This window comes from Lates calcarifer, linkage group LG12, assembly GCF_001640805.2.
Source record: "Lates calcarifer isolate ASB-BC8 linkage group LG12, TLL_Latcal_v3, whole genome shotgun sequence".
Taxonomy (NCBI): domain Eukaryota; kingdom Metazoa; phylum Chordata; class Actinopteri; family Centropomidae; genus Lates; species Lates calcarifer.
The window spans coordinates 25,417,257-25,430,139 of NC_066844.1; the positions used below are offsets into that span (position 1 = coordinate 25,417,257).

General features: G+C 41.8%; 1 protein-coding gene across 2 annotated transcripts in view; it reads right to left on the reverse strand.

The window, feature by feature from the left end:
• The window catches only part of atg7 (ATG7 autophagy related 7 homolog (S. cerevisiae)), a 49,638-nt gene that overhangs the window by 16,864 nt on the left and 19,891 nt on the right, over positions 1–12,883 (reverse strand). For both annotated transcript variants that reach the window (XM_018686875.2, XM_018686876.2), the window contains exons 17-18: positions 11,458–11,538; positions 6,128–6,250 (exon numbers count right to left, since the gene is read on the reverse strand). In XM_018686875.2, coding sequence (XP_018542391.1) covers positions 6,128–6,250; positions 11,458–11,538 — 204 coding nt within the window. The remainder of the gene's footprint in view (positions 1–6,127; positions 6,251–11,457; positions 11,539–12,883) is intronic.

A 12,883-nucleotide genomic window follows, 5' to 3' on the forward strand; every position in this document is an offset into this window, starting at 1 on the left:
GGAAATAACTTTCTCAGAGCACTGTCTCTATTTTGTCAATAATTAGTACCAAATTACACAGTTCTTTCCCAGAAACTACACAATGACAGCTGCTGGTTAATGTGTGCCAAACTGAATAGAATATAAAACGCCTTCTCTTCTCGCCATGTCTGACCCTTACACACACCACAAATCAATTAAAAGCTCCTAAGAAATGGTGTCGAGTCGTTAATTTCTTCTGTGGTTTGTGTTTCTGCTTGGAACAAAATGTCGGGTCAGGACGGTTTTCAAAAACTGGGACACGATGTGAGAAGGAAGCGGGGCGAAAAATCCATAATTTACACTGAAATTAGTCTTCACCCTGTCCTTGAAGAAAAGAGGATGCAGGAGGGTCGTGTTTACCTCCCATGCACCTCTGTTATGTTTCCACATTTAGGTGAGATAAATGGTGAGAGAATAGTGAAGAGTGCCTATCATAGTTTCTCTTCATATTGCTACTGACAGTTCAAAACTCAAAGGTATTCCGTTTACTACGACAGAACAGAAAACAAAACATCCTAATTGAGAAGCTGGAAGCAGATGTTTGGTGTTTTTTATGAATTTGCGTAACAATTGTTGACAATCGGCAAATCACTGAATCAACTTGAAGCACCACTTAAGACTTGTTTTATTTGGAGAGTTGGCTTGATCACATTTTGTAATCACATCTCAGTGAATAGAAACAGCTCTCATTGAATACTGTGACTGTAAGATTTTAAAAAGCGTGTGACTGATATAAAAAGACATAAAACACACACACACGTTTTGACAACATAGCAACATGAAAAATAAATTTTCATTTCATGGTGAAATAAATGGAAATAAATGGAAGTGGAAATATACAGGCATCAGGGACGAACAGTCAGTTACGCTCAATTTAAAATTTGAAATTAAGTACACATTTTAAAACGTCCCCTCGCTCTCTCTCCATCTCACGGGCGGTTGTGCAGTGTGCTAATGAAAAAGCAGACTTAATATGTTTTCCCCGAGTCCATCTGGTAATAATTGTAGCATGTAGCAACCGTAGCTGTGTTTGGATAAAGCTCTGACATACATGGGGCCTCTCTGACGCTCCAAGAGTAAATGTGTGTTTGTGTGTGTGTGTGTGTGTGTGTGTGTGTGAGCATGTGACTGGTGAGGGGGGAGAGAGTGTGTGTGTTGCTGTGTGTGTGTACATGCTCCTGCCTGTATGTTTTCCAAGCTGCTGGGTGACGGGCCAACGTTATTAAATCAACTTTATCGTCAGCGCGCTGTTTTACGCAGAGAATCACAGAGCAGAGCGGAGCGTGGACGAGTTGGGCAACCTCTGCTGCTCTGGGGCATTAGTATGACTCAAAGTGATAATTAGTGGCATCTGATGGTGCACAGGCTGTTATCAAAAAAAACAAATGCACATCTGTAGAAACACAGGTGTCATTTTACTGAGCAACGTGTACTGGACTCACGCCAAAAGAGGAAAGTATCAAGACCTGAGATTTTTATCAAGGCTCAGGTTATCGTAGTTGGAAGTCAAGTATGGTTCAAACGTAGGTCATCATCTACAAAAAACCAAATAACTTATGTAGTAATCAACAGAGAGATTGCTCTCAAACTAAATTATCTATCGTGTGCTCGATCCTCACAACTGTAAAAGTGTCTTGTTGTTGAACTGTTCTTGAGCAAGACACTGACTCACGATAAAGTCACCCTGGATATCTGGAGTTGTCAAAAAAAACAAATGGCTCCCTAACTGGGGGCCTCAGACCCCAAGGAGTCCTACGAGTTTCAATTTCCAGGAAGGTTCCATATTATCAAGCAGGGATTGAGGTAATTTTACAATGATTTCACTTTCAAATACAATAGAGGGAGGATGATGTTATAAAAACACAGGTTACACCCTGTAGAGTTTTTACACAGCTAAATCCACAATACAAACCCTCTCTGTGTTACCCAGCTCTGTTTTCCATATGTGCCCCTCATATATGGGATTCCTGTCATAAAACTGTCCCCTTGATCCAAATCAAGGAGCTGTCACTGTATTCAAATGAGACTAATAACTATTCGTGTCATGAGATTGAAACCAAAAAAGGAGAGTGTGACAAGTGACACATTCTTCTCTAAGTTCAACGCAGACGTCTCTATCTTGTGACTTACTGGCACTGCCAGTTGGAGTAGGTGGGAAGGGAGTGGAGCATGAGCTCTGCAGAAAGACCCTTTGTCCTGAGAGGGTCACACATCCTCTGTTCGGGGGCACATTCACAGTCGGACAGATTAATGTGCGTGGGAAAACACAAATACACGCAAGCAAATATCGCTTACTGGAAATGATTATAAGAAGATGTCATGTAAAGACTGACTGATGATCATCGGGTTCCTTGAAGTTATTTAATCCAAGTTACTTAATAGCAGCATAGCAACATATTTCTTTAAAAACAGAGGTACATAGGCTGAAATGAATTTTAACCACCTTATTTTCCTCCCTAAAAGACCTGGGCTCAACAAAAACACTATGATCTAGTTTATAATGAAATGTGAGATTATAATGATTATAATGCAACATTTCCCTCACTTAGAATTGCTGTATGATTCAATACAGATTCATTATGGTATAGCCCTTTCATACTGTGCTGTTACAACACTCAGATTTTGTGTGGCAAACGTCCACCTCCTTCCTTCTCTGTATTCTTACATAATACAGATTAGCCTGATCCCCATATGTGCCTGTATGGATGGATATATACAGTATTTTATAGACCTTAATCTGCCAAGCCAAAGACAGCGGGTGGGCGTCGGAGGAGAGGTAGAGCATCCTGTACAGACACTCATTTCCTTTCAAGCTCTCTGAATGTGTATATGTGCGTTCATGCTTGTGTGTGTTGACTTGTCCAGCTCAGCCTTCTATGCTGAGGTTACACTCAGGAAGGCCAATCAGCCAACACAATACTCAGCTCTGACATGCTAACACGTAATCCTCGCTATGACACAGTTCCCTGGTTTAAAGTGCTTAGCAAAATGGTTGTGGATTGAAACTGAGGTTGAGTTCAGTTCAGCTATAAACCAAAATTTTTTTAAGTAATTTCATACATACAGTGAAACTGAAAAAAAAACTGAATTTGCAAAGTTGAAAGTGAAATTAAAAATGACTGTATTTCCCCACCTGACGTGAAGGAAAGAAGTAGCCAGAGAAAACACGGACATGGGGCGTAATGAGTTTCAACACAATGAATTGTATGAATGGGAATAACTGTGCACACTCTAAGGCGGCTACTCAAAGCCATTCATTGTGTTGCACTCCACAAAAATTGATGAAGAATGAAAAAAAGAGAGCTTAAGAGAGACGTTCAAACCCTGTCAACGTTCACACGTCTGCATACCGGCCAGTTGCCGTGTGAAGTTTGCATGACTATCAGATTTTGTGTGTGTCAGATTGTTAGGAAGAGGTTTGCTGCTGGTAAAGAGGTGCAGAAAGTGTTCAATGAACTGACAAACACTCCAGTTTAAGTGTACTGACAACTTATGTTTTCCCTAAGTAAATAGTGGAGATAACAGTTACAAGGACTGCAGTACACATGAGAAACTGTCCGTACCTAATTGTAGATTAAAAGGGGAAAAAAATCAAGTCTAAGTACAGATCAGGTCATAAATATTTTAAAAAACGTTTGTCAAGTTTGATTTTCCATGCCACAAAAATAAACAGTCTCATGAGGCTGAAGACACAGCAAGTCGCACACTAAAACAAATGTTCAACAAAGCTTCAAATACATGTAACTAATTTGCCAGACGCCAGATTCGTAGTACATTTTCCACCCTGCCATGCTCCTACCAGAGTTTGAAATCTCAACAGGACTGATCTTACAAAGAAGCCATTCACGGTGACTCGTGCACACTCGCACACACACACACACACTCACTCATGCACGCACAAAGACTAAACTTTTACCGAACTTGAACTCCTCCAAAAACCCTGTGGTGACCGCATAAAAAGTGGTTCTCAGGTTACAAACTCGCCCAAAATAGGCCATAAGTACATAGTACTGCTATCTGGTGACGTAGATTATAGTTTAGAATGGTTACACACACTTGCACGAGCAAAAACACGCACAGATACACATGGCCTGTAATGAATTCAGTACATCGCTTTAGGGAAAGACGAGAACATTGCAAAAACTTATTATGAAAATAAAGTTATTTAAATCCACTGCATGAACATTTTGTAATATATCAGCGGTGCTACAGTGTTCATAACCAGCCATTAGGTTCACACAGTTTAAAAACAACAGGCTTAAAATATGTTTAACTTCTAAACAAAGGATACAGGAAAAAGCCAAATATTTTTAGTGATGACGAACAGCTCTGAATGCTCCTATTACACAATTTAGGTAAACCTTCTCAAAGCAACAAGTCATTAAAAAAGCCACTGGAAGTGATAACCATGATCCAGTGGTGACTCATAGCTGTATACAATTCCAATATGTACACATAAAAAAGGTATCCAATAAGGGCTCTTTAAACCCCTAATTTTTACATTGAGAATTATCATTATTTCAGGCCAGTACTTCTTAAAATATGGGTCAAGACCCAAAGCGAGCCACAAGTCTGTTTCTAGTGGGCTCCCGCATGAAATAAGTAATAATATGCTTTCACGAGCGAGAGAATAACTTCTGTCCCTTCCTGGAATTGCGGGGGGAAAAAAAACTCAAAGGGGACGTCCTCCAAGAGCAGTAGTTTTCAGAATAGCTAATCTGTGTACAGGAAACAGGCGCTAAGACTTCTGGCGCTAGTGGGCTGAGCAATCAAAACAATCTCTCCATCTTCTGATTGAGGAGAAAGGGAACTATGCCAGACTCTTCAACGCACTTCATCAGGGGGAGAGGTGGGGGTGGGGTGAACGGAGAGGGAAGGAGCAAACGCAAGAGATGGAGAGAACGATAGGGAGTGAGGTGTAGACTGATAGCAGGAGAGGGGGATGAGGGATAGAGAGAAGAGAGAGGGAGGGTGAAGGAGGGTGAAATAGAAAAGGAGAAAAGATGGGGAAAGACAGAAAAGGCTGAAATTCTCTTCTCTCTTATAACTCTCCCTCTTTTTCCACCTTTTATCCTCTTTTCTCTTCCACTCTTTCTACCCTCCCATCGCTGTTTCTCTTATCTACACTCCTTTTTCCTCCCTCATATCCCTCCCGCTTCCACGCTTTCCCCCTCCTCCCCTCCTCCATCTGTGTGTTATGAGTAGCATTTGGGGAGAAAGTACGTGGGATTTTCCCACAGCTCGGCAGGACCAGAACCCAACCCCAACCCCAACCCCCCCACCACCACCACCACCCACGCACGCTCATTTTCTGTCTCTCCCTCCACTCCCTCTGTCTCATGTCAGAGGGGAGTCTTGAGGAAAACCACCCATATTCCACCACTAAAGTATTCTGGATGTTTGCTGGAACTTTACGCCACTCGTTGTTCCATAGACATCAACTGTGAGGTGCTATGGCAACACACTAATCGGAGGAAGGTTACGGGACAAAAATATCTCTGCTTTTGAATTAAAACAGTGTCCCTCACATTAAACGTTTAATTAGCAAACTCCCACAAAAGGCTTTAGTTTCCAGGGGAGGACAAAGCTGTTTTCAAACCATATGAATAATTCTGTATTGATTTCTCAGGGTTGTATAATTTACTCAGCTCCCAAAGGACCATGAGAGGCCATTTTTTCCCCCCTTATTCAGGTCTGGGTCATGGTTCCAGCAGGCGAAGGGTCTCTTTTGTGGACTGTCAGAACTTGTCTGTAGGATGTGCCATCCGACCACATCAGGGATTAAAAGTGGATTATCCCTACTTTGTCCATGAAATTCACAACACTGGTGACAAGTGCAGTTCTCGCTGAGCATCTGTGTGAAGAATACAGTCACAGCTCTCACTCTGGTCACAGCATCCCCAAACTACCTTGCCCCATTGGACACACATCCACATGATATGTTGACTGGATATCTGGAGCTGGCCTCCTGTCTGAATCAGCTACATGTGAGAGAGAGCCAAATCCAGTCAAGTATACTTAAGTTTATCCACTTTGAGTGCTTCACCTGGTTTTGTGTACATGTCTCTACCTGTACAGCGCAGGTGTGCGAGAGGGTGTGATTTACCTCTGCCGCCTGTGTCTCCTGGTGCAACAACGTCAGCCCTGTCAGGTCTTCCAGGAAAGAGTGGGAAGAATTAAAAACCTTGGACAGGAAGCTGAAACCTTCCCTCTCGTAGTGGTCCAGGACCTGCACAAAAAGATAAAGTGAACAATGAACAATTTCAGATTATTTAACAGGAAATGTAATGTTTATCACCGGAGTAACAGTGCATCCATTCTGACTGAAGCATATTCACTACAGACAGTTAGATCAATGTCTTGGACAAAGGTCCATTCTGAGTATCACACTGTAGAGTTTTACACTTATACTTTTCACTGAAATCAATATATAAACAACTGTCTGTATTTAAGGAGGACCTTTGTCTGTGTTACTGAGGCACCTATCTGTAAATGTTATAAATGGAGGAGGCCTGAAATATAAACGTCATTTCCTAATAGTAACCTGAAACAGTAAATTCTATCATTTCTGTCTTCAGGTGCAAGACCTGAAACTACAAAAGGCACAAGGATAAAAAACAACACTACACTTGCAAGTAAAATATTACATTTTGCTCAAGACATTTCTGAAAGTGTTTTCTCTTCACCAAACATTACATGCTTGGTGAGAGCTCCTTTTAAATATGATGAGTATACTCAGGAGAGGAGAGGTGAGTCATGCTAATGCATCTCAGCTTAAAAGGAGTAAATTAAAAACATTACGAGGCAGCAGATGGGCAACTTTCTCTTAAAAGTAGATACAAGTTTTTTTCCTAAAATGCACCTTTGTCGCTCTGGTCCTCTGCAACACCACAACTCAACACCTCTGCAATGCTGAGATGTTTACTTTGATCTCCTACGAATACCCACACCTTCTTTCCAAAACACACAAACACACACACATAGATCCTCTGCCCTCGACTACCTTCCTAAGCTTGGCCAAGCCTTTCATGGACGCCCACAGACCCTCCTCTGCAGGTGTAGGGTTACCTCTGCCTCAGACATCAACACACTCTGCATGCATCGCCGCCTGTGTGTGTGTGTGTGTGTTTGCACGAGTGCATGTTCGCAGACTGACCTGGCGTCTAGTCCTGGAGCCAGACACACCGCACACAATACACAGTGACGTGTCCCTTGTTCATCTTTTCAACCTCTCTTTTCTTTCCTTCCTTCACTTTTATTTCTTTGATTCTTCACTTCCAGTTACGGGATCTGTTACATGAGACGCCAACGGCCAAAACCCACTTTGTTGAAATATGGCTGCTCATGGCACAGAAACTCGATAACTGTGATGATCTGGTGATAGTTTTAATAAAGTCACTCCAAGCAGCGCACACAGACACACAGTTGCACTTACAAATAAAAAACACACTCACATCATTCACATATGTCAATTCCTACACTTGACATAAGAGACCGTGAAGCGAAATTCAGAGCAGATGGGCCGAAAAGCTGTGCCTAGAAACATTTATTTAATTATTATTATTATTATTAAGTGGAACAGCACTCATATTTCCTCATAAAGCTGATCCCAAACTTTCTTAAAATGGTCAGGAAAGTTCATACCAGAGGAATGAAGCATCTAATACCTGATTCATTCAAACTGCACACAAGCAGAGAGTTATCAACATCTGGATGACATGGTGTGCAACACATATGTATATAAACACACACATATGGGATACACGTGCGTACATATGCACTTGTCCCAGAGCTTCCTTCCTTATAAAGCCACATAAATGTCTTTTATTTGACAGTGGTGATGTCTTCTTTTTGAAGTTGTTTGTGGATCCATACTGTGGATGTTTGTGCGTCGCATCCTTAAACATATCAAGAAAACACGGGGGTGGTCTTGGTGGCTAAAAAGGGGCTTTAACTTCACCTATAAACAGACACAGCAGTAACAGATGTAGTGTTACTGGTAATAGTGATGAGGATGTAAGAAAACACAGCAGGTAATAGGTAACACATGTTTTTTTTTTTCTTACCGATACACAACTATGAATGAAATGCTTAAATGTTTCTAGTTAGTGGTTTTGAAATTATGTGACATTTACTGTACCCTGAGTACTATGAGTAAAACGTTCCTGGTGACTCAGTGGCTTTGACTTCCCCTGTTAAAATGTATGGTCATCACGCCAGGTTAGACACTTGCCTTAAAAAACACACATACTGACTCATTAAGTAACCATTTTAGACCCTTTGGTATCCAGAGAAACAGCACACTGCACAGGAAAAAAAGCTCATAAAGTGTGTGTGTGGGTAACACACAGTGGTTGCTGTACACGCATACGTGTCAACAGTGTATGAAAAACAGTTCCTAAGAAATAAGATATAGTTAGTTTTTCTAAAATGTGTGGGAATAACTCCTGATATAAAGCATAAAACATTCATGACTGATAACAACTTGGCAGATTAAAAAACTATGACATGTCTTAAAGCAGCAGCTAACAATTACTACTGTCATTTGTTGTTTTTTGAGTCTATAACTCATCAGAAAACATTGCCCACAGTCCAAGGTGAACACTCTAAATATCTTGTTTTGTCTGACTAACTGTTTAAAACCCCAAAAACAATTATATAACAGAGAGAAAAGCAGCAAATCCTCACATTTGAGAAGCTAAAAGCATTTTTTGCTTGATCTTTGACCTAAACGATTCATCTACTTGTCTAATTGTTGACTGTGCAATGCTCTGGTGCAAAATGTTATATACACCAGTCTGCTACAAAATTAAAAGTATGTCTGATACTTTTTATCCTGGACCTTGTTTTTCATGTTATTGGGTGTAGATGATTGATAGGGACAAAAATCTTTGGAATCGGTGCATCACTGAGTAAGAATGGCGTACCAGGCTGCTGCAATGTAATCCAAGGGGCAACTGCCAAAGCCAAAGTACGTCCACTACAGTGCTGACAGGCTCAGATGGTTATCATAAGTGTCTGACAACATTATGGACGGGATTCCTACGGTGACAGGCCTTTTTATTAAAGAGTAAGATCCTCTTTGTTTAACCAGAACCTGCTGTTAAATCACTACCAGACTCCATTGACAAAAGTAGGAATTTTGCCTTGCAGAATACGGGAGCTGGTAGAATACAGCCGCCTCAATCAGTTAGTTGTGTTGTGTTATTGTGTGACTTTCACTGATGGAAGAAGTATTCAGATCCTTTTACATAAGTAAAAGCAGCTCACAATAACACAAACAAACTAACTGAGGAAGGTAGTGGTATTCCAGCAGCTCCTGCGTTCTGCGAGGTAAAATTCCTGTTTTTGTCAATGGAGTCTGGTAGTGATATATAGCAATGTTTCTGGTTGAACAGAAAAGATAATACTCCTCAATAAACACTTATATTTCTCATAATTTCTGTCAGTCGAGTAATCGGCTACATTTCTTTCAAAGGTTTAAAGTTGTGTGCACATGTACAAAACATCAATGGGAAACAACAGGTGCTGGATAGAAAAATACAACAAAAAGTTGCCTGCACAGAATTAGATTTTAATCTTTAACATTATTCAGATGTTTAATACAACAACACTGTGTGCTGTAGCTTTTTTTTTTTTTGCTATAAATAGTGATAGCATATTTGGTAGTGTTAGTACAAGTAGTTGTAGTAAGAGGTGTCTGGCACGGTTTTAGACAAAGCCACGTCAGCTGTGATTTACTCTCTGGCCTGTAGTTTTATTGGCTTGCAGCCCCAGAAAGAGTTAGGAAACACACACACACACACACACACACACACACACACACACACACACACACACACACACACACACACACACACAGACAAACGCAGAGTGAAAAGCCCCAACTCTACAGGAACTGCTCCAGCCCAGACAGGGGCTGAATTGTTTTGTTTCCATAGTGACCTGGCAGCACACAGCTGACTGCAGCAGGAGTACACACAGACAGACATGCACTCGCACACACACACACACACACACAAGACAAAGACAGACACACACACACATTACAGTGAACGGACTGATAGATGGACAGAGGGACACACAAAGAGAGGAGAGCTATGTGGGAGGGAAAACAGGAAGGGAAGGGAGAGAAGGTAAGACAGAGCTGAGAGATGGAGGGAAGAGATGAAACAGGAGAAGGCTGATGGAGAGGAGAAAAAGAGCGAGAGGCAGATAAGCAAATGCAAGACAGAGAGGGAGAAGACGTGTGGGTGGAATTAACTGCTTTGAAAAATATTCACCAATTTCACTACATAACCTTTATCCCTGCCTCAGCAAAGGATCGTCTTTCCTAAATCATGTTGTTCATTGTTCCCGACTATACAGGCTTCAGCCAATCCCTATCAAACCATACGAACCCTCTGTGCAGACCGAATAATCTCATCAGTCACACGGGCAGAAACATGACACCTTAAGATGGGGTGGAACTTCATACCCTCTCTCTTTCTCTTTTTTTTTTCAGAAGGAGCGTAGGTGGAGAAAACTTTAAACTTTTAGAGGACAAGCTAGCCAACCCCCCCTCCCACCGACCCACCCACCCTCCTCCCCCCTCTGACTCTTGGTTTCTCGCTCTGTCTTCACATGAAAGTGATAGATCTGGGGCTTTATGACCTCTTTATAGACACAAAGACTGCATTGAGATCAGGGGAGAAAGAGAGAGAGGGAGTGAACCAGCCCTCCACTCATCACAACACCCTTTCTTCAGCCCTGCACTTCCACTCTTTATTTCTTCCCCCCACCCTTCTGCCTTTTCTCCCCCATTGTTTTTTTTTTTACTTTCTCCCTTTCTAAGTTGTGGTTTTCTCTCCCACCAGCCAATCACGTTGCTGGACGCTGCTAACCGCAGGGCCACCTGGGGCACTGATTGGACATTTGGCCGTGGACATCAACGGCAATGTGGTAGAAGGCAGTTTCTCCCACCCCACTTGGACGATCTGTGGATACACAAACCCTTCAACAACCCATCTTCATACATGCATGCACACACACTGCAGCGGTGGGAGCTAATTCCACTCATACGACAGTCACTGACATCAATGAGCAACTGCTGCCTGATTGTTACCATATGCTTTTCCCAGCTTTGCTCTGTGTGTGTGTGTGTGTGTGTGTGTGTGTGTGTGTTCAGTATTCCTGCAAGGAACAACATTTCAAAACAGCTCCACTGACTTAACAATGTGGAAATGGGAGAGATGGGAATCCCCCCTTCTCTGCTAAGGCTGCAATTTGTGTTTCAAAACAATGTTGTTACATGGTAACAGAATCTAATCTGATAAGTAAATCAGAACCTGCCGATCTGCATCTATGTTTCAGTCTTTCTAACAAATTTGGACTCTGCCTCGTTACTAAACTGGATTTGAGAACACATAATTTGAATGTTTCACCACGCTCACTTACGATGGGCGAGCAGGCAGTGCATTTGTCGAAGGCCAGGCTGGCGGGCAGGACGTTGTCAAACCTCGAAAGAAAGCCTCGGATCTGTGGAGGAGAAAGCAACACGTCAAAGCTGACACGAAACAGAGGAGCAGGATCGCTCCTCAGCAATCACAAGGGGCAAACTCGTGTTAAAAAAACACATTATTAAAAAAACACTGTTCATCTAAATTATGTGAAGATAAAATGTCCAACCACAGATACACAAGTAAGGAGAAAAATAAGCAGTTTTCTGGAGGGAGTCTTCTAAACAGAAAGGTCGCTAATTTGAGCGGGAGAGCATTTTTGATACCTTTATTACTCATAAACAAAAGTAAATGTAACAGTAGTCGAGCAGTAAACATTAAATGTGACATTTAAAAATTAAGCAGCAGTTTGATTTCCTGTGTTTCCCACATTTCAAAGTCATGCTTAGAGCGCCATCTGGTGCCGCAGAGACTAAAACCTTTTCAGTCAGGACAAATCTCTCACCTCTGAAAGCCTTCACTCCTATTTATGGCTACAGTAATTATGGTTAATGGCCTTGGATACTGACTGAAGAGCCCTTTCCACACACACACATACATACACACACACACACACCGGCAACTTTTAAGCATCATGTGTTGAAACACCACTCATCACCAGTATGTTCCCCCTCGCCTCCCTCCTCTGTCTCTTATACCCACATCCTCCTGTTTTTTAATAAAAGCTTCACCCATTATATTTTTCTGGTGACGCACATAGACCAAAGCACGAAATGACTTCCTGACTACAATTATCTGGCGGTGAAACTGACAAATATATCGAACATTTGTGACCAATTACCACATAATGCACAGCAAGTGAACAGGGATGGAAATTAAAGGCCAATGGCTTTTGCATGGGACATTTAGGTCTTTTAATTATTATTTGTGTGTGGTAACTGCACAACAGCTAAAGACTCATTCCTTTACGCTCATTTATTCCCCCCATTCATTTCTTCTTGTCTTTTACATCTCCCCATCTAGATGCTGATCATTCAATTCAAATGGCATATTCAAGGACATACAAAGAGGGGGGGATAAAAGGGATTGAAAGACTGATTGCAGTGAGAGGCAGAGCAGATATAACATGAATGTGAGCAGACAACTGGCACAGCAAACATGTCCAGTGGATAAATGATCAAATGAAAGGGTGAGTGGACGAGTGAGTCAGATCCAGTGGGTGAGTGTGGGCAAGTGAGATGGACATGAACGGACTATTAGGCGTGCATTAGACTGCGCAGCCTTTACAGAGAGCGTACACTGAGTGAGGGAGTTCAGGTATGTGCGTACTGTGAATAAATACAGCGGGTTTCTGGGTGCGATGCTGCTCACTGCGATTATACTTTATTCATGCACCTGGAAGTTGCAAAAAATTTCAGGGCCCA